Genomic DNA, 27,105 nt, shown 5'->3' on the forward strand with positions numbered 1-27,105 from the left:
AGTACGTCTCCATCACTTCAAAGCCCATCAAACATACCGTGAAATTGATTAATGAACAGAAAATCTTCAGTGCGAAGTCTGAGTACTTTTTGGAAGCATATAAGATCTACCCATTTGGGATGATCTGTGGGGCTCAGGGTTTAAGGCAGGAAAGGCTGTGGGAACTTAAGTGATCCAGGGGGAACTCTTCCTCTGCTCTACTAATTTCCCACCCCTACCTCCTCTTTTTTCCTGACTTGAGTCTTTGAGATGGGCTATAGATTTAAATAAACAAATTCAGCATAAAATACTGGGAAATCAGTATGTGCTTTGGGCTGTTCACTTATAAGTAGTGGAACATCCATCGTTATGATGGGGAAGTTTTATATTGCAAGGACCCCTGGAGACATAACGACTCTCTCTGGGCCCTTTGTACACCCTCCCCACCACCACCACCAAATGTGGGGCTGATAGGACTTGTAGTACAAATCATCTGGAGGACACCAGGTTGGCAAAGGCTGCGTCACAGATTATTACGCTGGTATAAATAACATAAAGATTTCTGTTCTTGTGTTTTCCTCCCAAGGAGCTACCTGGCGGTTATGGCAGGGTCAAGCCCGACATCGTTACTTATGGCTCTGGAGTGAGAGGTTCTGGCATGAAGGGTGGGTGCCGCTCTCTCTCTGGGACCAGCGTGGCCTCCCCTGTGGTGGCAGGTGCTGTCACTCTGCTGGTAAGGTAAGCGCTCAGTGAGAATGCAGTTGCCATAAATATTTGCATAGATAATGATGAAGTGGCTTAGGACAGGGATTGGCAGCCTTTTTGGACCTGCAGGCCCATTTGCACACTGGAGAAACTGCTGTGGGCACCACATCCACCATAGGACATTCCATTGGCTACAGTACAAGGCTTCTTCCATGCTTAATTTCTGCAGGAGGAGGGGGCCCTGTGGGCACCAGGGAAGGCCTCTGAGGGTACATGTGGGCTGGCGGGTGCCACGTTGGCAATCCCTTGCTTGGGATCAGTAAGCCTCACATTCACCATGGAAAAGTTATTTGTACTCTGGGAAGCTATTTTGGAAAGAGAGCATATTTCAGAATTCTCTGAAGAAGATGAGTTTGCAAGCAATAATAATGTTCAATTTGAGTGCTGAAAGTACTTTGCATACATTATTGCAGTAATTCTTAAAACAGCCATCAGCTCGGTCAGCATCATCCTTATAATGCTGAAGGAGGGTGAGGTGAGCTGACAGATGTGACTTGCTTAATGCAGGTGTTCCAAAACTATGAACCATCTGTGGTCTGTAAGCTTCATTCAAGTGGCCTGTGGCATGTATGGATTTTGTGGTTGAAGGCAGGAGACAGCATAGCTGTCACCTTAAATATTCATATTTTAATTGTATTTTTCTTGCTTCATATATATATAATTTTATTGTATTACAATTATGATTTGAATTCTAAGGAATTTGCAAGAATATGATACCAACTATAAAAACACTTCATTAGACCACCAGAGGCTTGCTTGTTCAGTACCATAATTCAAGCAAGGCTTAATGTTTGAATTAATCACCTCTTTCCTGTATTGTCCTATGAATATGGTATTGTTGGTTTTTTAAAGAAATAACAAACATGCATTTTATTTTTCATCATATATTCTTTCTATAATAGCAGTTTTTAATCTGAACTAGAATTCTCCTTTCTGTGATCTGTTTTACAGAGAAACAATTTGGTGCTTTAGGGAACAAAATATTTCCAAGTCTAGAAATATTGTAAGGGGTTTGAAAATTGTACCTTTGAACTCAGTTGGATTTACATGTGGTGTAGTGGTTAGAGTGTTGGACTACGACCTGGGAGACCAGGGTTCAAATCTCCACACACCCATGAAGCTCACTGGGTGACCTTGGGCCAGTCACTGCCTCTCAGCCTCAGAGCGAAGGCAGTGGTAAACCCTCTCTGAATACTGCTTACCATGAAAACCTTATTCATACGGTCGCCATAAGTCGGGATCGACTTGAAGGCAGACCATTTCCATTTACAAAAATGCAGAGGTTTGGAGTGTAGAGCAAAACACCCTTGTAGAAGCTGTGTAATGATTTATATTTCTTTATTCTAAAATCTATGCTCGCGTTTTCTGTGCAAATGTGCAATTGCATTTAATGGTACTCTTGTTAGCGTTGCTGAATCATTTGTAAGGTAGTAAAAATGAAGACACTCTCTCTTTTGTGTTTAAGGGAAGATGCTTATTATGACAACTTCTCTAGCATTGGCCTTAATAAAATGTACTGAAAAAGTGTTGCATTTCCAATAATAAAAGAAATTATTTAAACAAGGCTTTGGTTCACTCTTAACTTGAGCACATTGGCTGGGTCCAGTGCCAGCGCACCAATGTAACATTACAACGGTTTCTCATTTTTAGCACAGTTCAGAAGCGTGAAATGGTGAATCCAGCTAGTATGAAACAGGCTTTGATTGCATCAGCACGGCGGCTTCCTGGAGTCAACATGTTTGAGCAAGGACATGGCAAACTGGATCTTCTCAGAGCCTACCAGATTCTCAATAGTTATAAACCACAGGCCAGGTGATGTTGTGTTTGTATTGAACACCTCAAAGTAACCCCCTTTTTTGTTATGTTTTGAAATATGTGTTAAGCTAAGAAGACATCTGCACAACAAGGATAACTTAAATTGGCCTCTGGTTTTTCCAGCTCTGAACTGCTTTTATATTGAAGGTAGTTTTTGTTTGTTGGTTTATATATTTGTTTGTTTTGAGCCCTTTAACCCACACCACACTCAAAAGGCTCTTCGAGTGCTTTCCATACAGTCACTTAAAACAAGACAGCCCCTGCCCTCAGGCTTATATTCTTAAAAAGGGATATGGAGAGGTGCTGACCATGGGCCTTCCAGTTAGCTATTCGTGTGTGGAGAGCCTGTGTGGTGTAATGGTTAGAGAGTTGGACTGTGACCTGGGAGACTAAGGTTCGAATCCCCACTCAACCACAAAGTTCACTGGGTAGCCTTGGGCCAGTCACTGTCCCTCAGCCTAACCTCCCTCACAAGGTTGTTGTGAGGATAAAATGGAAAAAGGAGAACCATGTACACCACCTTGAACTCCTTGGAGGAAAGGTGGGATATAAATGTGATGATGATAGTAATGTAGATTGGTAGATCTCTAGGTAATTTTGCAGTAGATTGGCTTGGGTTTCTGACTCCCAATTGTTTAACAATAGCAATGACAAAATTACTTATTTTCATCTAAATTGGGCTGCTGAAATAAAGAAAATTAAGTAGCAGTGCACTTCTGTGTGAAAGGCCTGTGAGCTCAGTTCACTTCTGATACTGAGTACAGCATGTCCAGAATGTGCTCAAAGGCTCCCTGTTCTATAATTCTGTCTTTTGCACTTAGCTTTGGTTAGTAGATCTTGGGGTTCTAGTAAAAAACAAAGTAGAGCTGACAAACCAGAAGTCTACCTACCCCTGTACTGAACAGTCTCCTCTTTTTTTCCTTCTTTAAAACTGTGTTAATGTTCTTTCCATGACTGTATTGATTCAAAATAGTAAAAGCATCTTTGACTCTGCCTGGCATGTTTTCAAATGTAATTTCAGTTTTTAAAGCCCAGGGTTTACTGGGGAGGATTAAAACAGTGGACTTAGGCCCATGGATATTTATTTATCCATGTATGTGTGTATTTTTCCTGACTGTTTAGTTTGAGTCCAAGCTACATCGACTTGACGGAATGCCCTTACATGTGGCCATATTGCTCCCAGCCTATCTACTACGGAGGCATGCCAACAATTGTGAACGTTACTATTCTGAATGGAATGGGAGTCACCGGAAAAATCGTCGACAAGGTAGACTTTGAAAGACTTGAACCTTCATCAACTGAGTGCCAGTTTCTCTTTCCTCCTGTACAGGCAAGATGTTTTGAGAAGTCCTCCTGATCCTAAAATTGGTTACTCAGAAGCCGGTTCCATTCCTTTCACATTCAGATTTAATTCCGTACATCTCCATCACATTCATTCAAGTTTATACTTTAAATCTGCTGTTAGGATACCATGCCAGTTACTTTCTGAGAACAATTGAAGATACTTGATGAATACAGCAACATAATGTATGGTTTTATATTGTGAGCTTTCAAAATAAGCATTTTAAAGATCTTTTGCGACAGGAAGACCAGCAGTCTGCCTGAATATTGTGCCAGTTCTAATGTAGTCCTTCCATCACAGTGGAAAGTGCCACAGTATATCAAAATACTATGTTGAAATTTTTTATTAAGTGGTTGTGCTGCTCTCCTCCCCCCCCCCAAGTCTATACCCCCAAGGATGCCACTAATGGGCCCTAGACTCATCTTTGTTAACCTGCTTGTCAAATATGATATCATACCAATTCAGGGAGCCCACCAAGGAGAGGGAGATCCAGCAAACATGTTGCAAAGTTATCCTGAGAGCTTCCCATTGAACAGGCACTTTATTCATCCAGTGTTTTGACGAACAGAATGTATTGCATAGCCATACATAGGAATAATGTTAGTTTGGAACTGCTTCCTTTTTAATGGGGAGTGTCATTTCCTTATTCACGAAAAACAGACTGGTTTCTAGCCCACCTGTAAAGCCTTTGCTGTTTCATTTGGTGCATAAAGTATTCCAGTTAGTTACAATAGCTACAACAGGCAGAAAAATCATTAAGCAGAAAAATCATTAAGTGGTCAACCAAGACCACTTAAAGATGTTTTAATATGTTTTTAAGGATGTTTCTGTTTTAATATATTTTAAAGTCTTTTTTATGGTGGTTTAAAGTGTTTTTAGTGCTTTTGTTTGCTGCCCTGGGCTCCTACTGGGAGGAAGGGGGGAATATAAATTTAATAAATAAATAATAATAATAAATATGTGGCCGAGATTCAAAGAATTGCAGAACTAATTCTGTCCTCCTAAGGGGGGAGGAGTTGTGCTTAATGTTTTTCAACCCCCTCCCCCCCAAATATTGCAACACAAGCTGCTTTTGAAACTGTTGGGACTTTCAAGAGCGGTTTGTGATATGGCAGTGGTATATATCTGCCTACTGTTTTTGGGGAAAAAAGAAGGTAAAAAAAAATTCATTGGGTGCACCTAAACTAGCTATTCAGATGGCTCCCTCTCTTCATTTCTGACAGCCACTGAGATCAGTCCCAACCACACATTCCCTCTTGGCTTAACCTGGGTTTGCAAACTTCTTTCAATGCCTGGTTGAGTCAGGAACTCTGGTTGGTATTCACCATGTTTAGCATTTGTGTAGATATCTATGGTAAACCCCAGTTAAGGAAAGGAAGGTGTGGAATTCATGTCAGACTGAGGGTGGAAACACACATTCCCAAGGTTCTCTACTGATTTGCAAACCATGGTTTACGGGGAGTCAGCTGTGTGTTTGCACTGGGGTTGAGTCCAGTTTTGGTGTAGTTCTGATATCTTAAAAGGCTGCTTTGCAGTGACACTATTTACCAATCAGTGTCTTAACCAAGCCATATTTTATTTTGTGTTCTGTAGCCCGACTGGCAACCCTATTTACCACAGAATGGAGATTACATCGAGGTGGCGTTCTCCTATTCCCCCATTTTGTGGCCTTGGTCAGGGTACCTAGCAATTTCTATTTCTGTAGCAAAGAAAGCTGCCTCTTGGGAAGGCATTGCGCAAGGACACGTCATGATCACTGTTTCCTCCCCGGCAGAAAACGAGGTAAGTTTTCCTCATTCTGCTGATTAATAAATCCTTCCCTGACGCTGTGTACCTTTTGGGGCAGGGGGAGAATTTGACTCAACCACATTAGCTAGCTATGGTGTCTGGAGTTGCTGATATTGTGGGCAAGAACTGCTAGTAAGATCTAGCCTTAGCATCCTGTATTGCTAAGGGCACTGAGGAATGTAGCTTGACGATTGAATAAGGAGGCTTCTCCATTTAAAGATTAAGAAAAAGGCAAATGTGTTCTCTTTCCCTGTCTGAAAACTGTCATAGAATTCTGGTTGTTATTGTGCAGCTTGACAATGTATTTTTCTTAGACCAGGGATGGGGAATCTTAGGCCCAAGGGCCAAATCCAGGCCTCCAGGTCTCTCTGTCAGGCCCTCAAGACTCTCTGCGCACTCGGCCACACCCTGTCAGCCTAGGCCACGCCTCTTACTGCTTCACACCCTCCTTGAATCTTCTTGCCTGGCTAGAATGTGTCCTTGAACTCTGATAATGACTCTTGCTTGCCTGGAGGGACGATACAGAGGAGGGAGGGGGTGAGTGTGTAGAAAATAGCCTCCTGTACAAAGGTAACATTTTCATTCATTGCTCTGCCTGGTTTTCCCTCTGGGCCTCTCACTACTGGCATGTGGCCCCTGAAAGGTTGCTCAGGAGGGAATACAGCCCTTGGATCAATAAAAGGTTCCCAACTCAGTCTGAGATTTTAAAACACATAAGTATCTTCAGGAAGTACTGCAACATCCACTGTGGTTGCTTGCATAAATGTGTTTGTTAATTCCTATCTGGTAGGACCAGGCTTGAAACCTTAAGTATGGTGCCCACCAGACCTATTGCTGTATGTTAGGGATGTCTATAACAACAACAGGGGGGGGGAGAAAGCACCAACTTGCTCTGTAACACATGGAGTGGGGTCTAAAGGCCTCCAAAGGGCACAATACAACTCGCATTTATGACGGGCTGAGGAGAGTTGGATGCGGCAGATCTCCAGCTGAGCCGGCTGGGTCAGAGCTCAGCCGGCATAAGGCCCTCAGCTCAGCTCAGCCAGCTAAACCAAGAACGGTGTAAGTGAAGCTGGTGTAAACTGGCATAAGTCCCCAAAAAGGGGTGTGTCAGGGGAGGGGCTGAGGTAATGGGATTTAGGCCTAAACAGCAATTGGAGGCGACGGAACATTGTGCCGTCTTACCCTCCAGTGCAACTTACGCTGGCTTCCCCTGAGTTGGATTGCTCTGTTAGTGTCATTTTTAATATTTGTTCTCTGGACAGCTGATGACATCTTAGTACAAGCAGTTTTTGAAACTCCCCTGAGTTTCAGTACATGACAAGTTCTAGGCTTAATAGACAATATAATTTATTTATTTATTTATTTATTTTATTAGATTTTTTATACCGCCCGACTAGCATTAGCTCTCTGGGCGGTGTACAACAAAGTATAAAAATACAAAACATCTCAAAATCTCATAATAAATACAGCATAAACATATATAAAAACAAAAAATCAGAAAACAATTACAACAAAATTTAAAACTAAAACAAGTTACATATTAAAACGCCATAGCAATGCTGGGGAGCTGCTGCCCGTCCAGACTGAGCTGCGCAGATGAGCCAAGGATCTGGTTCAGCATCAGGCAGCTTCCTATGTCCTGGAGCACTCGCTGGGGATAGTGTTGACTAACCAAGCACAGGCACTGGGTCCTTAAATCCCAGTTCTGGTCACCTCATCTCAAAAAGGATATTATAGAGTTGGAAAAGGTTCAGAAGAGGGCAACCAGAATGATCAAGGGGATGGAGCGACTCCCTTATGAGGAAAGGTTGCAGCATTTGGGGCTTTTTAGTTTAGAGAAAAGGCGGGTCAGAGGAGACATGATAGAAGTGTATAAAATTATGCATGGCATTGAGAAAGTGGATAGAGAAAAGTTCTTCTCCCTCTCTCATGATACTAGAACTCGTGGACATTCAAAGAAGCTGAATGTTGGAAGATTCAAGACAGACAAAAGGAAGTACTTCTTTACTCAGCGCATAGTTAAACTATGGAATTTGCCCCCACAAGACGCAGTAATGGCCACCAGCTTGGACGGCTTTAAAAGAAGATTAGACAAATTCATGGAGGACAGGGCTATCAATGGCTACTAGCTGTGATGGCTGTGCTCTGCCACCCTAGTCAGAGGCAGCATGCTTCTGAAAACCAGTTGCCAGAAGCCTCAGGAGGGGAGAGTGTTCTTGCACTCGGGTCCTGCTTGCGGGCTTCCCCCAGGCACCTGGTTGGCCACTGTGAGAACAGGATGCTGGACTAGATGGGCTACTGGCCTGATCCAGCAGGCTCTTCTTATGTTCTTACGTTTTTACATAAATATTGTTTGGAAAATGCAAGCAAAAAATCACCATGGACACTCAGAAATATTTATTTTTATTTATTTTATACACCTATATCATATTATCTATTTCTTTTATTTATTGTAAGATTTCTTCCTCCCCCCACCTTCACCATAAGATCCAAAGGAGGGTTGTAACAATAGAATATACAATTCTTAAAAACTGATAAAAGTATTAGTGCCATAAAATAAGTAAAATTGTTGCAAATTGAACAGAATAGGATAAATTCAACAAGAGAGGTGGGTACCGCAGAACAAAATGCCTGAACTGTCAAAGGTGCATCTTCAGCAATACAGTTAAAGTTGTACAGTGAAAATGCTAGACACACCTCTGTGACGAGGGAATTCCACAATTTAGGGATTGCCACAGAGAAAGCCCTCTTCTGGGCCACCATCCCCTGCACTTCTGAGGGTGGTGAAGAGAGTGCCCTCTGAAGATCTTAACACCCAAGACAAATACTTGTCTAGCAGTTTAGATCACAGCCATCATTCAGCCATTTGCATCCTGGTTTTTGTCCAAGGAGCTTGGAATGGTGCTTTCCTCTTGGAACAACCCTGCAAAATAGCCAAGGCCACCCAGTGAGCTTTCTAGTTAAGCGGGGATTTGAAGCCACTGTACTACAGTATTATATTGGGGACTGTGAGGACAGGGCAGGGAGTGGGATGAATGTATGTGAATGGTTACTTTAACTGAGATCGTTATCAGTTGAATGTTCTGTAAAATGGGTTACTATGTTTGAGGGAGGAATTCCACTGTGCTTATGTTCCTTTTTGTTTCCATTTCTTTCAGTCGAAAACTGGTGCTGAACAGACTTCAACCATGAAACTCCCAATAAAAGTGAAAGTTATCCCGACACCCCCTCGTAGTAAGCGAGTCCTGTGGGATCAGTATCACAATCTCCGGTATCCACCAGGATATTTTCCAAGGGATAATTTGAGGATGAAAAATGATCCCTTAGATTGGTGAGTATGTGGTTTTGTGCAGTACTGATCATTACTGGCATATAATGCTGACAAAGTCAAGAGTACAATTCTGTTCTCAGTGTAACATGGGAACATGCCTACTTTTCTGTACTCTCAGGAAAAATTATAAACTGCATAAGCACTCCATCAACATCTGGTTAATTCATAGCTTGTAGGATTGCAGCCTAGCTTAGAAAGGAAATAGTTCTGAATCATTATGACTACACTAGAACTAAACTGAATTCTTGAATTAATTACTCATATAATTTGTAATTTCCCCCCAAATTCCTAATTATGGATACTATTGGGATTTGGGGGGTTTCTCCTTTAAGCAACATATAAAACCATTGAATGTGGCAATAGTGTGGTTCACACATAACAGTGAATGGGCGGAAAAATGGCAAATGCAATTCAATATAAACAAGTGTAAAATTATGCATATTGGAGCAAAAAATCTGAATTTCACATATACGCTCATGGGGTCTGAACTGGCAGTGACCGACCAGGAGAGAGACCTCGGGGTTGTAGTGGACAGCACGATGAAAATGTCGACCCAGTGTGCGGCAGCTGTGAAAAAGGCGAATTCCATGCTAGCGATCATTAGGAAAGGTATTGAAAATAAAACAGCCGATATCATAATGCCGTTGTATAAATCTATGGTGCGGCCGCATTTGGAATACTGTGTACAGTTCTGGTCGCCTCATCTCAAAAAGGATATTATAGAGTTGGAAAAGGTTCAGAAGAGGGCAACCAGAATGATCAAGGGGATGGAGCGACTCCCTTACGAGGAAAGGTTGCAGCATTTGGGGCTTTTTAGTTTAGAGAAAAGGCGGGTCAGAGGAGACATGATAGAAGTGTATAAAATTATGCATGGCATTGAGAAAGTGGATAGAGAAAAGTTCTTCTCCCTCTCTCATAATACTAGAACTCGTGGACATTCAAAGAAGCTGAATGTTGGAAGATTCAGGACAGACAAAAGGAAGTACTTCTTTACTCAGTGCATAGTTAAACTATGGAATTTGCTCCCACAAGATGCAGTAATGGCCACCAGCTTGGACGGCTTTAAAAGAAGATTAGACAAATTCATGAAGGACAGGGCTATCAATGGCTACTAGCCATGATGGCTGTGCTCTGCCACCCTAGTCAGAGGCAGCATGCTTCTGAAAACCAGTTGCCGGAAGCCTCAGGAGGGGAGAGTGTTCTTGCACTCAGGTCCTGCTTGCAGGCTTCCCCCAGGCACCTGGTTGGCCACTGTGAGAACAGGATGCTGGACTAGATGGGCCACTGGCCTGATCCAGCAGGCTCTTCTTATGTTCTTATGTAAGCTCGGGTAGCCAATGTGGTGTCCTCTAGATTATGCTAGACTCCCTGACCATTGAACATGTTCACTGAGGCTGATGAGGGTGGAGTCCACAACATCTGGAGGTCACCATGTTGGCTACTCCTGCAGTAAGCCATGCTTTAATAATATTAGTATTATGCGCACATCTTAACTATAGCTTGTTTACTGTTCATAAACCACAATCTGAAGCCATGGTTTGCTGTTGGCTTGTGAACCTTGGTTTGTTTGTTTGAACTATGGCTTGGCATTGTGTGCAAACCCAGCACCCTTCCTTAATCATGGTTTCTTTGGCTATAATCCCACCCCAGACATTCTCCAAGTTACAAAGACATAAGGCAAGAGCAGTTGGAAATCAAACCAAACTTCGGAGAGACAAGCCATGGTTTGTTTGTCTGGTGGTCAACCTGTGGTTAACTACCTACCAAGCTGCCCTGGGCTCCTATTGGAAGGAGGGGTGGGATGATGTTATTGTTGTTGTTGTTATTACTATTATTACCCACCCTTGATCCAGAGGTTCCAGGGCGGGTTGCAAAAATTTTAAAATACATAATTGAAACAATTAAAACAACTTAAAATCACAACATCACAAAAATAGGGTGGGTTCTAAAAATATACATCTCAGGTGTCAAAGGCCAGGTAAAGAGGTAGCGTCTTCAGCATTCGCCTAAAACTGTACAGCAGAGTTGCCATATGCACCTTGGAGGGGAGGGAGTTCCACAACGTAGGGGTTGCCTCAGAGAATGCCCTGTCCTGGGCCACCCCCTCCCACCAGTTTCTGAGGGTGGCGGAACTACCAAAATAAATCAATGAGTGGCAAGCACATTGCAGGGAACTGCAGTGATTACAGGGCTTTTGCTCCCAAGCCTTACCTTGTAGCCTCTTCCTTTTAGAACCAACTTATGTCTAGTTATATCTGCTTATATGGCATATTTCAAGTGTTCAAAGCTCTACACAAAATTATCTTGTTAGCCCTTACAACAGCCCTATATGGTAGGATGATAATGTTATTCTCATATCATAGATAGGTTGAGGCTGAGAGAGTCGTGTCTTGCTGAAAACTATTGGAGTTTGGTATCTGTTGCAGCGGAGTGCAGATATGAATAGTCTGGTAAGACTGTTGGTTGAAAGAATAAAGAAACTTCAGATTTATTACTACTGGGAAATAATATCATTCTGATTACAGACATACATGTGGCCATTGTAGAGCCATGAGTCTTACACTCACCGACAGTATCTTTGACTGACTAGAAAGAAAGAGGAAAGGAGGAAGTAAAGCCTGAGAAAAAATGAACAAGTAGTTACTAAAGAAGGAATCAGTGAGGGAAGGTTGCCTTTCTGTCTGTCGCCCCCCCAGTGGTTCAGGTTACTTGCTAAAAGCATTGGTGCTTTCCTCCCAACAGAAGCCACTACTCAACAGACAGCTAAGGCATCATTTGAGCTAGGACCCTTCCCTGATCACACCTTGTTCTCTTAGCCTCAGTGCCGCATCTGCTCTTGCGATATAATGGCTGATGTGGCTTGCTGCTATTGCGTTAATGTGATGGCACAAACTATGCCGTTCGCAGGCAGATACCGTGGTTCGAGTTAGTTCTGTCACCCAGTGAAATAAATCTTTATAGATTACTACCATCCGCTTGCAGCCCAGATATTTGAAGAACCATCTCCTCCCACATAAAGTCTTTGTCCACTTTAGGCCGTTCTAGTTTCCCTTTGTCTGTGACAATGCAGTTCACCTCCCCCTTTTTAATTGGTTCTTTCTCACATGTCTTGTTCCTGTCTGAATGTGGTCAAGCCTATCCAAAGATACTGCCTCCCAAGAGTGTGTGTATAAGCCAGAGATTGGGTCCTACAATGGTGTGAACGCAGCATATGTGTTGGTTTATACCAGGGGTGGAGAACCTCAGTCCTGGGGCCAAATGCGGCCCTCCAGACCTCTCTCTCTGGCCCTTGGGACTCCTCCCAAGCCAGACCCCTCACTGACCATGCTTCACACCTCAAGTGGTTTTGCCAGGCTGGAATGTGCCCTGGAACTCTGATAACATCTCTTGTTTATCTGGATGGAGGACACAGGGGTGTGTATGTAGAAACTAGTGTACTGCACAACAGTAACTTTTTCATTCATTCTTCCCACTTCTGCCTTTGGCTGCACTCACCGCAGGCCTTCGGTAGGTTGTCTAGAAGGGAATGTGGCCCTCGGAATGAAAAAGGTTCCTGGCTGATTCGCATTCTTTTCTTCTGGATCTGCCATTGGGCAGTGATGCACAAGTGAGGGGCCATGTCCATGAACTGTGCACAGATGCATTGTTAGATATCAAAAACTAGAAAACAGAATTTGAATGCACGTCCGTTTAGGAACCAATCTGACAAGAAAATCAGGTTATTTATTTCCCTTGGTTTATCTTCTTAGGAACGGTGACCACATCCACACGAACTTCAGGGATATGTACCAACATCTGAGAAGTATGGGGTATTTCGTTGAAGTTCTTGGGTCGCCATTTACTTGCTTTGATGCCAGTCAGTATGGTAAGTCGCTGTGAGCTCGTTTCTGTGGTTTGTCTTTACTTAGCTTGATGTGTGGCTTTTTTGTGTAGGACTGCAGAGCCTAGGAGACTTTGCTAGAGTATGCATAAAGGCATTGTATTATTTGAGTTCATCTTGATGTCCCAATACTCTGCTGCAGCCTTCGCCAGCCTGGTGCCCTGAATTGTTTTGGACTCCTAACTCCTCTCGCTGCCAGACAACATAGTCCAAAACGTCGGGAGAGCACCAGGTTGGCAAAGGCTGCCCTGTTGTAAGCATGTGTGTCTGCAATGACTGCATATTTCCCGCCCTGGTTATGCCTGTCTCTGTTTCCCTTCCCTTCCTCTGTTCTTCCTCTGTCATGTCTATTTCAGATTGCATGTCCTTTGGGCTGCCCTCTAATTCAGGGATAGGGAAGTGGCCAAGGGGCCAAATCGCTTTCTCCTCCACCCCTGGCGGGCAAAGTTTGACGGGTGGGCGGGGCCTCTCACCTGTCCATCACCTGCTGTTACAGGTTACCTGTTTTTCCCAGCACAGTTTGAAAACAGGCCGTGTGAGTAAGAGCAGAGCCCCATGCACAGCGCTCCTCAAGGGCTATGCACAGGCCTTCACAGGAATCAACAATCAGCCGATTGTCAGGTCTTGCAAAGCCCCATGCATAGTGCTTGGCAAGACCTGATGATCAGTTGATCCTGAGCTTGCCCACCATTGTACACTCTGCTCTGTGCGGGCTTTGCCACGTGCTCACTTTCAGTGGAGCCACATTCGATGTCATATATGATGTCACCTATAGGGAGAGTGGCTGTGGCTTGACCAAAATGGCCTTGTAGGCCAAGTGAGGGACACAGCGCGGAGGTTCCCCCTCGCCAGTTCTCATTCTTTGTAAATTACCCTGTACGTAAATATGGCTGTCTAGATGATGATGATGCACTATTTTATTAAACCACTTAGAAGTGGTTGGGTTTTTTTATTAAGCGGTATAGAAATCTTGTTACGTAAATATGAATAAATAAGAATTAAATGATTGAGTCCTGCGGTATCTTAAACACTGTTTTTTTTTCTGAGTGGGGCTTGAGCTTTTGAGGCTCTTGGAGTTGCTAGATACAGGACCCTTAGTTATTTTATTGTATCCAACCAGACACACCAGGTCTCCTCAAATAGTTGTGAACATTGTATGTTGGGGATCAGCAATTGGTAGCCTGAGGGCCGAAGCCCTGTAGAGTACTCGTGCCCCCGTCCCCCGCCCCCAGTCGCCAGCACAGAAGCAAAGGGGCCTGGCTGGAGGCAGCACTGACTGTGGCTGTGGGGCTTGTGGTCCACTGGCTGGGCCTGGCTGGGAGAGGAGGCATACCCTTGAATGCCAAACAAGGGTTTAAGCTATTATTTTTTTACTTGCTTATGTCTTAAAGCAGTTATTCTGTATGGGGGTTTGTGGGGAGGCAGCTTTGCCCAAGTCTCTGAATACAGGATCTATGACAGGCTGGCAGAAAAAGATGGGAGACCAAGGAGGGAGAAGAGAGGAGCCCTGTGGAGGCTGATGGTTCCCTTGAGCCATAGGGAAGTCACTCCACAAGCTAGGGCCAGCTTGAGAGTGAGGGGGGAGGAAGACGAGGCAGGCCTGGCAAGAAAACTACATTAGAAAGGGTTGAGGAAGCCAAGGAGGGAAGGGGAGGGTCTGTGGCTTGCTCTAGGCAAGGAGAGAACCAGCAGAGAAGGAACAGGATGTGAACCACCCGCTTCCCTTTGGCTGAGGCAAAACGGGGGGGGGGAGGATGTCCAAAGATTGTTTCACCTCTGTTTATAAAAATGTCTGGGGGCAAGTGAGGAGTGAAATGATGTTGCCAGTGTTTGTGACACTTCTGAATAGTCTTTCCCTTATTCCCACAGGGACCCTATTGATGGTGGACAGCGAGGAAGAGTATTTTCCAGAAGAAATCACCAAACTGAGGAGGGATGTTGACAATGGACTGTCGCTGGTAATATTCAGCGACTGGTACAACACTTCGGTGATGAGAAAAGTCAAGTTTTACGATGAAAACACAAGGTATGGGTATTCAGGAACCAGGCAGTTTGAAGACATTGTCTGCTTTTATTATTATTATTATTATTATTATTATTGCTGTTAGTCGCAGTCGTATGATTTATTACCCGTCCTTCATAAGGTCCCAGGGCAGTTTATAACAATTTGAAATACAGCATTAAAAACAGCTTAAAACAAATTACAATCACAAAAGTAGAATGGGTATGAAAAACTATACATATCAAGTGTCAACGAAGTGCGCCTTGTATTGCCCTTTATAAAATTCACCTCAGGATAGATTTTCTATTTTAGAATTTTAGATGGTTTTGCTGGCCAGTATAGACAACTGTGTTACCTATACTCTAACTTCCCTCAGCCCCAGCCAGCATGGCCAACGGTGGAGGAAGTTGTAGTCCATCAACATCTGGGGACCCAAAGGTTGGGAAAAGCTGATACAGAGTAGTTCTGTATGTGCTAGCAGAGAGGAAGTTACAGGGTGTTTTTTTTCCACTGAAAACTTTGGGATTTTTAAAATCTAAATTATTTGGGGAACTTTCCTATTTTAAGCTCTGCAGTTCTGAAAATAGACATGTTTTAACTTACTCTTGGATTGTTGTTATTTTGTCATTTGTTGTTGTTCTGTGATTTATATCGTTATGGCTGTTGGCTGGAAACAATAAGAATCTGACTTTTTTAAAATGCCAAGAGGTGTTAGGCAAACTTGTTCAATAAATAGTAGGTGCACACAGATTTTTTTAAGCCTCTGAAAGTCTAAAGTTTAATACCGAAGAGGTGTCTTAAAATATGCAAGTTGTTGTCCTTGGTGACTGCTGTGTCAGCATGGATATTAGACATGGGGGAGGGGTTCATATTCCCCACCAAAGAACGGCCAAACTCTTCTAGGTTCTGATAACTTGCTTCGTGCTGCTGTTTTTGTAGGCAGTGGTGGATGCCTGATACTGGAGGAGCTAACATTCCCGCTCTAAATGATCTTCTCTCCGTTTGGGGCATGGCCTTTAGCGATGGGCTGTATGAAGGAGATTTTACCATGGCAAGCCATGAGAGTAAGTAAACAGGACTCTTCAATACCTGGCTGCTCTCACAGGGCCTCTTAATTCATTTATTGCATTTATACCCCACTTTTCTGCCAAGGCACCCAAGGTGCTTTACAATTTTAAAACAAATAAATGATACGAAATGTAAAGTTCACTCTGTGTGTGTGTGTGTTGGTCTTTGCCTCCCTTGCTCTCCTCTTCTCCCCTCAGGCAGGTAGTGTCCTTTGGCCTTGGGTGCAAGAGAGGATGGTCCAACTGGAGCAGGCCCTGTAATTGTCTTTGCCTGCCTCCCTTCCTCTCCTCTTCCTCCCCACAGGGCAGATAGGCAACAGGGGCTGTTTGCTAGTGGTGGGCAGTGTGTGGCAGACAAGGGAGCTGCAGCCTGCGGGACTGCCAGATTGGGATCCTGACAGGTATATTTGAAGATATATAGAGAAGGGAGAATTGCACCTGGTGAAAAGTTTGCCTCTGCTGCGGCCCTGTAGTGGGGAAAGCTGCACCTAGTAAAAGATCTCCTTTTGCGACTTTTAGGCTTCAATCCTGTCTGCGCATGCAAAGGATCAAACTGTTAAAGGTACAAGAGCTTTCTCAGGATGGGACCCAACAAGCTTTAAGAGGGCGGTATAGTTGGATTAGGGGTGGCTGATTTGAATGCACCAGTCAGATTTTTGGCTGCAGGTTCCTAGTTAAAAGCTAGAATTATTGAAGCTATATATGGCATTATGTATTTTTTCTCTTTTTTATATATGTGCTTTCTCTGTAACTATGCAATAAATGTTATGGGGTAGGAGCTAGAATTGGCGAATTTCTACCTTTTAATTTTTTTTCCAGTGAACTATGCCTCAGGATGTAGTATTGCAAAGTTTCCAGAAGATGGCATTGTAATTGCACAGACTTTTAAAGATCAAGGTACAAAGCGGCATTTCTTTTTATATTCCTCCTAGGTGGGCAAGCAAATAAATAACGATCAAGAGTATGATTTAACTTCCAGCATCGTTTCCTGGCATAAAGTGTGTTAACTTTTCACTTAGCTTTTGTTTTACTTGAAAAACTTAAGGGCACCTTCTAGGTTGACCTTCTCTCATGCATTATACAATCATGAGTGTCCAAAGCTCTTACCCAGGGAAGGTTTACACCCTCATCTTGGGTCACAAAGAAGTGCATGTTAAAGCTGCACGTCTGCCCTCCTGTAAATGAAAACTGGAATGTAGGAAATAATCTGGATTTCACCTGCCTTTGGATGGGATTCCAAGATGGGAAGATTTAATTTTGCTGTATGTAATTTCTGTTGCTTTTAGGTTGGAAAACTAAGGTCCTAAACTGGCACTCAGTGTTTTCTGATTATCCATCATTTTGTTATTGGAAGGTTTTGATTATCCATCATTTTGTTATTGGAAGGTTTTGCAAGAGCATCTCTATCATGAATTGGGTTATTATCATACTTGCTCAGATATTCCAGCAAACTGTTCTATATGCAGGAAGAACTGCATGTTGCCACTGATACAGGGCTGCTATCAAAAATGACATCTCTGTGTTGAGTTCCCTCCTGATACCTGTAACATATAGTAACTCATTTCCTCGCTTCTCTCTGTACTGCCCAATGATGTTAAACAGAGACAGAATCCTTATGTCATGGCAGAGGGTAGGTGTTGGGATCAGAGGAGAATGTGAGATGTAGGCACCACTTTCAGTGGCAGCCTAAGTCTCTGACAATGTATAGTTCCATCCTGTGTGTGTGTATATGTTGGGGACATTATGCAACCTCAGATGCTGAACTTTCACATGAAGTTTCATTAAGCGTTTCATCTCTACAACAGAAAGATAATATTTTTCATTAGCAAAGTCTGGCTGAACTATATTTGCATACTTTAGCCCCAAAGCAAAATATTTATATATTTCTATTTAACAGATTCCTGTCTTGGCTTCCCACCACTTTGAAGGTCTAAGTGGCTTACACACATGTTTGGGCAAAGATATTTACAAACTCAGGCTTGTACCCAAAGTAGCACTATGTTCCTAGTTGCACTAACGCAAGGGTTTACCCTTCCGCAGTAGAGCTTTCCCCCTCTTCTCTCCCCACTGCATGCCCCCTAAATCTGTTCTCTGGGTTCCCCCACCCCTCCAGAACAGATGTTGGGGAGGGCACAGGGGAGGGGAAGGAGAGTTTGGGAATGTTCTATTGCGCAAGCATAAATCCTTGTGCTGTTGGAGTGAGAGCATTGGAGACTGACCTTAATAGGGGTGGGCTTCCATATGTGGGTCTTCTGCCCTAGGACAAAGGAACAGGCTCCTTCACTCTGTGTCTGATCCCAACTCAAGTTTTGTCTGTCTTAGCCTTGGCAGAGGGACAGAGAACAGCCTCATCCCAGGCGCATCTCCTCCTCCAAACCAAATCTGGAAGCAGAGCAGATAAAGGCGTGAATGGGTTTGCTCATGCACAGCAAGGCTGGCTAACGTGGCCTTTCAGATGTTGTTGGACTACAGCTCCCATCATCCTTAATCACTGGCCATGCAGGTTGAGACTGGGTCCAGCAACATCTGGAGGGCCCCAGTTTAACTGACTCTGCAATGGGCTTCTTGACTGCCTCCAACCCAAGCTGCTTTGTAAGCTCGCCAGAGTTCAGAAAAGCAACATGCAATGTGCCACGAGAGAGGAAAGGAGCTGCTGTTCAGGAAAAAAAAAATTGTCCTCTACACACGCCTGTCTCTTTGCACGTACAGTTTTGGAGCAGAGCCTCTTTTAGAATTCTTTTCATAACGAAGGGCAACATGAGTAGCTTTTTGTGTTTTTTAATGTTTCCCCGAAATGAGTTTACTAATCTTCTTTCATTTTATGCTGAACCATTGACTATGACCATTAACCAGAAAGCTGCAATCATAATAAAAAATACTTGCTAATGAAAAGTGCCTTTGCCCTCCTGTCTAGACGTCGCTCGCTGCTCATTGTTTCCCCTTATCTTCCAGCTGAAACAAAATGAAGAATGCCGGCAATTTTGTGGCATTTCATTTGGCCTTCCAGTCCTGTTGAGACCTGCCTAGATCCTGGTTAACCATTTACACAGCTTTGTTTCAAAACTTTGAAGCTGACTTATACAACAGGGATGGGGCACCTGTGGCTGTCCGGATGTTGTTGGACCTAAACTCCCATAATTCTGGATGCCTGGGCAGCTGTGAGTTGGAGGCCAGCAGCATCTCTGGAGTGCCTCCGTTTCCCCACCCCTGCTACGCACTGGTGCATATATGCCAATGTTAGTGTCGGGAGCTGGCATCACCAAGCCCAGGCTGAGTCTCACACCCACACCCTTGCAGACTCTTTGAGCCCCAGGCCTAGCTGCTGCTGCTGCTGCTGCTCCTTGCTGTCGTTGCCTGTGCACTTGACCCCTGCAAGCAGGCAAGCAAGAAGTGGCAGCCTCTGCTAATCTTTTTTTAATTATTTTTTTTATTTGCAGATTTACACAATGAAAGGAAAGAAACAGAAAACAAAGAAAACAGTAATGGGATTTTTTTTTTTATGGATTGCCTTCAAGTTGATTCTGACTTATGGCAACCCTATGAACAGGGTTTTCATGAGGCTGAGAGGCAGTGACTGGCCCAAGGTCACCCAGTGAGCTTCATGGCCATGTGGGGATTCGAACCCTGGTCTCCCAGATCGTAGTCCAACACCTTAACCACTATGCCATACTGGCTCATAAAATATTAAAGGGACCAAAAAAAGAAGTAATATATATATATTGTATGTTGGCAGCTGATGAAGGCGGAAGCTGAAACGTTTTGTTAATATAATAAAAACCTCTGTTTGGTTAATCACAATTACGTTCATATATTTATTTTAGGTGATTAATGGAATCCTTATAGGGATCCAGAGCAAGCTTGAGTGAAGTTCTGTTTGTTGCTTTCAAAACTGTCTTTTATATATATATATATATGAATACTACTACTACTGTAATAAATCACTATCAGTATAAATTATGGATACAATAGCTGTCAGTACATGTATCTTGAATTAAGCATATAAATTAAAATAAGCCCTCCAGATGTCCAAATAGGTATCCGCTCAAAATTGACGTCTATATGAAATACGTTCCAATGTATCCAGGGCAGTGCTCGGTCCTTTGCGTAATAGACGGTGGGTATTTATTCTTCCATGCTCAAAGCAGAAGTCTCTTAGCAACCATAAGGGCTCGCAGATCCACTTTCGTTGGCCTGCTGTTAACTCCCATACTGCAGGAATGTAACTGAAAATTGCATGAACATCTGCAGATATCAAGGGTTTCACCAGTACAAAATTAATACAGATAACAACTCCAAAGCCTCTGCTCATCTTGCCGTCTAACTCTTGACGGACTTAAGAATTGGGCGCAGAAGGAACAGGGAAGTGGAGAGGCCATGGAGACAGTGGCAAGGAGGAGACGGGCCCACACAGGGCATCTTGCCGCAGGGTCCCCCAAAACCTTGGAGCCATATTGTGCCATGCCATGTAAGAAAATGATTTGACACTTAGGAAAACAGGAAGCTGCCTTATACTGAGTCACACAGTATTGAGCTAGATGGACCAGTGGCCTACTCTGACTGGCAGTGGCTCTTCACGGTTTCAGATGGGGAGTCTTTCCTAGCCCCACCTGGAGATGCCAGGAACTGAACATGGGACCCTTCTGCATGCAAAGCAGATGTTCTGCCACTGAGCTTCGGCCCTTCCCAAACTTCCCCAGTGCTTTATAGTTCCATTATAAACACATTTCGGGGGGGGGAGTACCCAATAATTACAACTCTCTGTTCTTTGGGAGCCTTGGGAAATTGTTTTAAAGTGTAAAGAGGCACAGCATTGGATAGACAAAGATATCTAGGATTAGGGAGCTGAAGTTTTTTCCATTTATATCTATATCATCTATCTATCCCATCCTATACAAATGTATTGCATCTTAAATCTTTTGTTTTGAGAGTTTGTGCTCTATTGACCCCCTGGCCATGTGAGATCATTGGGATGCTGCCATTTGTCAAATGTCTTTTTTCCTCTAGGTCTTGAAGTTTTAAAGCAGGAAACGGCAATAATAGAAAACGTCCCCATTTTGGGCCTTTTCCAAGTTCCTTCGGAAGGCGGAGGCAGGATAGTTTTGTACGGTGACTCAAACTGCTTGGATGATAGCCACAGGCAGAAAGGTGTGTCAAGTATGCTAAGGCGGGGGGGAAATCCCATTACTTCCATAAGTTAAGTTCAGTCTTTACGATCGCAGCGCACAGCACAAAGCCACCCCTGGTGTATAGAAAAAGTGACTGCATGGTCAAAGTATAACATCTGCTGCAGAGCAAGGTTCCATCCTCCTACACAGGTCTTGTACTCACAAAATCCTATACATGTCTACTCAGAAGTAAGGGCCATTGGGTTCAGTGAGGCTTACTCCCAAGTAACTGGGAATAGGAATGCAGCCTTAGTGGAAGAATTGCTTTTGCTGAAGAAAAAAAGACAGAATGAAACCTCAGTCTTAGGAGCTAGGGAGAAAAAGGTTGACTGAAAAGAAGATCTGATCTGAGGTCAGTCAGAGTCAATAATGATGGGACTTATTGGGATTCGTCTTGGAGCGCTTTTCCTTTTGTAAAATAGTAAATGAGAATTCACCAGCACATTTCTCAAGATGTAAAGAGTATATCTCGTCTCTTTAGCGGTTGGTTACTACTTGTGGATTTCTCATTGTTGTTCCTTCCCCCCCCCAAATAACTTCAATCAGACTTGGAAAAAGAATCATATAATAGTACAATTGGAAGGGGCCTATAAGGCCATTGAGTCCAATGTGGGAATCCATCTTAAAACACATTTGACAGATGGCTGTCCTGCTGCCTCTTGAATGCCGCCCTAGGTGATTGGCTTCATCGTTGTGCTTTTCTATGAGAAACTCTTTGAACATTTTGATCCAAAGATATAAGGGGAGGGGGAAGTATTCAAGGGACTTAAAGGGGTAAAAGGCTAGCAGCCAGCTTAACCACTGGTCAAGGGATCATGGGAGATGTAGTCTAGCAACATCTGGGGACCCAAAGTTGAAGAACACTGAGCTAGAACATCCAATAGAATGCAATGCAGTCTAAAACAAAATAAAAATACCATCAATACAAAAAAAACCCCACATTCAGTTTCAGGTAACTTTTGACTGTCCAAGGCCAGGGAAGAGATGTGTCTTCAGCCTAAGACTGAAGCTGAATGACGATGATGCCAGACACGCCTCTATTGGGAGGTCTGTAAGAGGCGGTATAGATGTTTGCAGGCCAAGTGATGTAAGGCTTACTCCAATGTGATCACCTTGAATTGGGCTCAGAAATAAAATGGCAAACAATGCAGCTGCTTTAGAACAGAAATTATATGGGTTCTAGATATTACCCCAACAAATAATCTTGACTGCAGCATTCTGGATCAGTTGCAGCATCTAAACTGTTTTCAACTGCAGCCCTACATAAAGCACATTGCAATAGTCCAGTCTGGAAGTTACCAGAGCACAGAGTACAACGGTCAAGTCATCTTTGTCTGAAAACAAACCGACTGTGAGTGGAAATAGGTAGTCTTAGCCACTTGGGCCTCCAATGACAAGGTTGGTTCTAGGAGTATCTGCAAGCTAAGCACCTGCTTGAGCAGCCTTTCCTGATTCAGATGGCATGGAGAGATAGAACTGGGCACTGATGACACCTCCCTTCACTCCAACTCTCTTGATGACAGCTCCTAGGGGCTTCATACAGATGTTAAATAGCATGGGGGAAAAATGGACGCCTATGGAATGCCACAAGATAACTCTCATCGTGCTAAACAGTAGCTTCCCATGGCTATGCTCTGGCAACTGCCCCATAGATAGGAGTGGAGCCACCATAATACAGTGCCCCCAACCCTCACCTCATGGAATTGCTCAAGGAGTTTACTGTACAGTGTTCAGCGGTATCAAAAGCCACAGAGAGATTAAGGAGAATAAGTAGGGTCACGTTCCCTCCATCTTTCTCCCTCTTGACAAACAAATTTGATAGGTCCCTACCTCAAAGGGGCTAGCAGTCTAAAACCAATGCAAAGGAAGGAAGAGGAGACACTGATAAACAGGAACAATACGTGATTAGCTACTGCATAATTACAGCGGGCATTGGGACTAGGGATTATCCTACAGTCTTCATGGAATTTTTAATTTAATTTTAATTTTAAGGCTACTCTGTGCTACCTTTAATTTCTTACAAGGCTTTAGGTTTCAGCAATATGCAAATTAGTTAAATTTAATTAACTGACCTTGCACTCTTACTTGTTTCATAATAAAAAGAATTTATTCAGTAATAATAAATACAAATTTAATCAACTAATCAAATACAAATTCTTTAACTGCTTGATAGCCATGATAACTAGATACTCTCATAGACACACACACTCCAACCCATTGTGTGGGTAGGAGGGTGTCTTTTACTGCTGGAGGATGCTGTTAAACTCAGCACAAGTTCTTTATTTCGGTCAAAAAGGATATCTTTGAATAGAGCATCAGGCTGGCTTTCATGCTGTGGATTAGAAGCAATGCCTCCTGTTGTGGCATCAATGAGCTTATCTGTGTTTAAAATTCTTCACATATATGATGTATAAATCCTAAAAATGTGTCTGACCTCTGTTAAAAAAAATCAAAGGTGAGGATTTCAGTGACATCGGGATTATGAAGATTAATTCTCATTCCCACCAAACAGCTATGCCGGGTGGGAATTGTAAAAAAATGTCTTTTGAACTGTATGTTAAAATGGTCTATGAAGAATAGACTGGAGTCTAGTTGGAAGAGATGAATGCCTGAAAACATTGGCCAATTACAATTTACCCAGTTACTACCTTACTAAGCATAGTAATCTTTGCACATGCCTAAAAGTTAATGTGCCTCAAAATAATCTGTCCAATTAAAAGGATGAAAATAGTGATCATGCCCCTCTAGCATCCCTTTTCTGTTACATTAATAAATGCTACTTTTTTAAATGCAAGCCTTGTTTCTGACAGCTTAGACTGGCATCATGTCAATTCACTTTAAAGTGACTTAAATATTTTAAAGTTCACTGGGTACCCATGGATGTCTCCTCCGTTTATAGGGCTAAAGTAGTGAAGGTATAGGAGACCAGCACTGTGGCTCCATTCAGACATCTCACCAAACCATGGTTATGGAAGCTTAGCTGTGCTTTAGTGTGGTGTCTGAACCATCATATTAAAGCATTGCTTGTGATTGACAAAACCAGAATATGATTTGAAGTGCGTTTGCAAACTATGGTTTGTTAGAGAAAAGGCGAGTAAGAGGTGACATGATGGAAGCTAATAAAATTATGCATGACACAGAGAAAGTGGATAGGGAAATGGTTTGCTCTCACACAACTCTAGAAGCTGAATATCGGAAGATTGAGGGCAGACCAAAAAAAGTGCTTCTTCACACAGCACATAGTTAAACTATGAAATTTGCTTCCACAGGAGGCAGTGATGGTCACCAACTTGGACGGCTCTAGAAGAGGTTTAGACACATCCATACACATCCATGGAAGATAAGGCTATCAGTGGCTACTAGCCGTAATGGCTAGGATCTACCTCCATGGTTGGAGACAGTATGCTTCTGAATGTCAGTTGCTGGAAAGTGCAGGAAGGGAGAGTGCTCCTGTGCTCAGGTCCTGCTCATGGGCTTCCCAAAGGCATCTGGTTGGCCACTGTGAGAACAGGATGCAGGACTAGACTGGCCATTGGACTGATCCAGCTGGCTCTTCTTATGCTCTTAAGGCCTGCCTTCAAGATACTTCTGCTGTTGAAACACAGGCTGTTCAAACTAGTCCATAGGGGAGGAGCACTTGCAGTCAGACCAGAGATGACCCACCTGTGCCCACCTCAGATGTTGCTGGACTCCATCATCCCTGACCATTGGGCATGCTGGCTGGGTCTGATGGGAGCTGGAATCCAGCAGTATCTGGAGAAGCACCAGGTCTATCTTAGACCAAGGAGGGTAGGGCTGCCAAGTGTCAGAGGTAGCAGATGGCAGTAATAGATTTAGCAGCATAAATAGTAGTTAACATTTGGAATTGGTTTGCTTGGCTAGAGGGAAATACCGAAGCACCTGGATAATTTCTTTTCCCCTCCAAAAAATTCTTAAATCCCAGATTGCTTCTGGCTTCTTGATTCTCTTCTTCAATACACTTCTTACGGTGTGATGCCTCCGAGCCTCAGCCATTCAGAAAACAGACAACAGCCTCCAACAGGCGCAGGCTACACTCTTCCAGAGCGAATGGAAGGTGATTTTTGTTTGATTTGTACAGCCAGAGATGAGCAGTGATGGTATTTGACATGGGAGATGAGCCCTTGATTATTGCTGTTGCCTGTCTCAGTCTGTTTGGCTGGGCTGGTAACAGGATAAATGTAGATGGGGAAATGGTGATGGGGTTGGGGAGGAGGCAGGGGGGATGGAAGAATGGGGGGTTAAAAGGGGTGTAGTGGCATGGGCTCTCGGATCCTGCCACATTTGCTCCCAATATCTACCCCTGTGGTTATTTCAGGCACTAATATACCACTTGATGATCAGAATTTCTAAGCAGTGGCTGTTTCTTCAGGTTGACTGCTTCTGTGGGAATCATTAGATGGTGGAATAGGCAGATTTATCTATTTTTTCAGCAGCCAGCCCACCATTCAGTTGGGGAGGGGTGCTTCAGGAGATCTGCTGCTGCTCATGCTTAGAAAAGAGCAGGAACAACAGGCAGGAAATAACCTTCTGCTATAATTCTTTCGCTGTGGAATTCCAGGCAACCATCTTCATCGATACTCAAAGGTGCTGGAAGCTCACCTGCGTGACCCTAAGGCCCGCCCTCTTCCAGCGTGTCCTCATTTGTCCTGGGCGAAGCCACAGCCTCTGAACGAAACAGCACCCAGGTTGTGATTTTTTAATTTTATTTTGCTAAATGCCTTAGTAATGATTTGAGTTTCGAATGGGATCAGCATGTCACTTAAGTAACACAGTATTTTGTCTGATTAACTTTCCAGGCACATGAAAGATAATGGTAAAAAAACAAAAAACCCACACTGTTTCATAGAAAATCAGCAGTTACCTGAGTTCACACACACCAGACATCTGAGAAACACGTCTATTTGTTTATTTTCATCAAAAAGTAAAGTTTCTAGCTCTTTTGGAGATAAACATTATGCACTGAATTTTAAAGGCTTACAATCTAGAAGTGAAACAACATGAAATGCCGTACTTAGGTGATGATAAACTCAGGATATCTAAGCATAATATCTGTCCACCTGCCAGACCTTGCAGTTGAGGGCAGGTGGAGGTAAAGGTGGTCTGTAGCCAGCAAGAGCTGACCTCCCATTTACTCAGACCATAAACTAGGCCACAGGTTTTTATCAGGTTTGGGGAGTATCACCTGAGCCTTTTTGACCTGTTGATGTCTCTTTTGGCTAGTGGGCCAGTCTCTGGAATTTCCATGTGCCACCACCCAGCTCTGACCAAACGAGGCTGAGTCCCTGTCTGACATCTCTCAGATCACCAGTTCAGCCTTGCAACCTGATATTACCAAAAGTAACACTGGCTTGTGTCCCACTAAGTTTTATTCAGAGTAGACCCATTGAAATGTTCAGATATTCAAAATACTTTCTTGCAGTCTTGATTGACTGGTAGCTCAATATACAAATCGTTTTGGATATTTTCTTTTCTTTCAGCAACCTTTGGAAGCATCAGAAATTATTGTCAATTGACCTGGATAAAGTGGCTTTACCAAGTTTCCGTCAGAACCGACCGCAAGTAAGACCTTTGTCACCTGGAGAAAGCGGAGCATGGGATATTCCGGGGGGTAAGTGCCAGAACTCCAGCACACATATCTGTGCAGAGGAATTACAGAGACTTCTGAAATTATCTACATCTGGCTTTTTAGCCATCTAGATCACAGCTTATTTATGCCTGCTTAATATGCTTTTTGGGGGGCAACTGTGAGGGCTTAACACACCTGGCCACAATGTTTATTTATTTATGAGATTTGTTAGATGCCCATCTGGCAGAGGTTAATCTGCCACTCTGGGCAACTTACAACCAAACACAAGTACATTTCATATAAACATAATTAAAATCCTAAAAATTAGATATTAAAAAATAAAAGCTTAAACATTTAACCCCCCCAAGAACTGCAATCTGC

General features: G+C 43.3%; 1 protein-coding gene across 2 annotated transcripts in view; it reads left to right on the forward strand.

Moving 5' to 3' along the window:
• Positions 1-27,105, forward strand: part of MBTPS1 (membrane bound transcription factor peptidase, site 1) — a 66,962-nt gene that overhangs the window by 32,820 nt on the left and 7,037 nt on the right. The window contains exons 10-22 of one of the 2 annotated variants that reach the window (XM_061593751.1): positions 566-717; positions 2,395-2,556; positions 3,682-3,826; positions 5,495-5,683; positions 8,851-9,023; positions 12,773-12,888; positions 14,773-14,929; positions 15,845-15,969; positions 16,792-16,869; positions 20,977-21,117; positions 25,081-25,212; positions 25,717-25,843; positions 26,636-26,766. In XM_061593751.1, the coding sequence (XP_061449735.1) occupies positions 566-717; positions 2,395-2,556; positions 3,682-3,826; positions 5,495-5,683; positions 8,851-9,023; positions 12,773-12,888; positions 14,773-14,929; positions 15,845-15,969; positions 16,792-16,869; positions 20,977-21,117; positions 25,081-25,212; positions 25,717-25,843; positions 26,636-26,766 (1,828 nt within the window). Of the gene's footprint in view, positions 1-565; positions 718-2,394; positions 2,557-3,681; positions 3,827-5,494; positions 5,684-8,850; positions 9,024-12,772; positions 12,889-14,772; positions 14,930-15,844; positions 15,970-16,791; positions 16,870-19,409; positions 19,829-20,976; positions 21,118-25,080; positions 25,213-25,716; positions 25,844-26,635; positions 26,767-27,105 lie in introns of those variants that run through there. The other variant, XM_061593752.1, reaches the window with a different exon arrangement.

The sequence above is a fragment of the Rhineura floridana genome, chromosome 13 (assembly GCF_030035675.1).
Source record: "Rhineura floridana isolate rRhiFlo1 chromosome 13, rRhiFlo1.hap2, whole genome shotgun sequence".
Classification (NCBI taxonomy): Eukaryota; Metazoa; Chordata; class Lepidosauria; order Squamata; family Rhineuridae; genus Rhineura; species Rhineura floridana.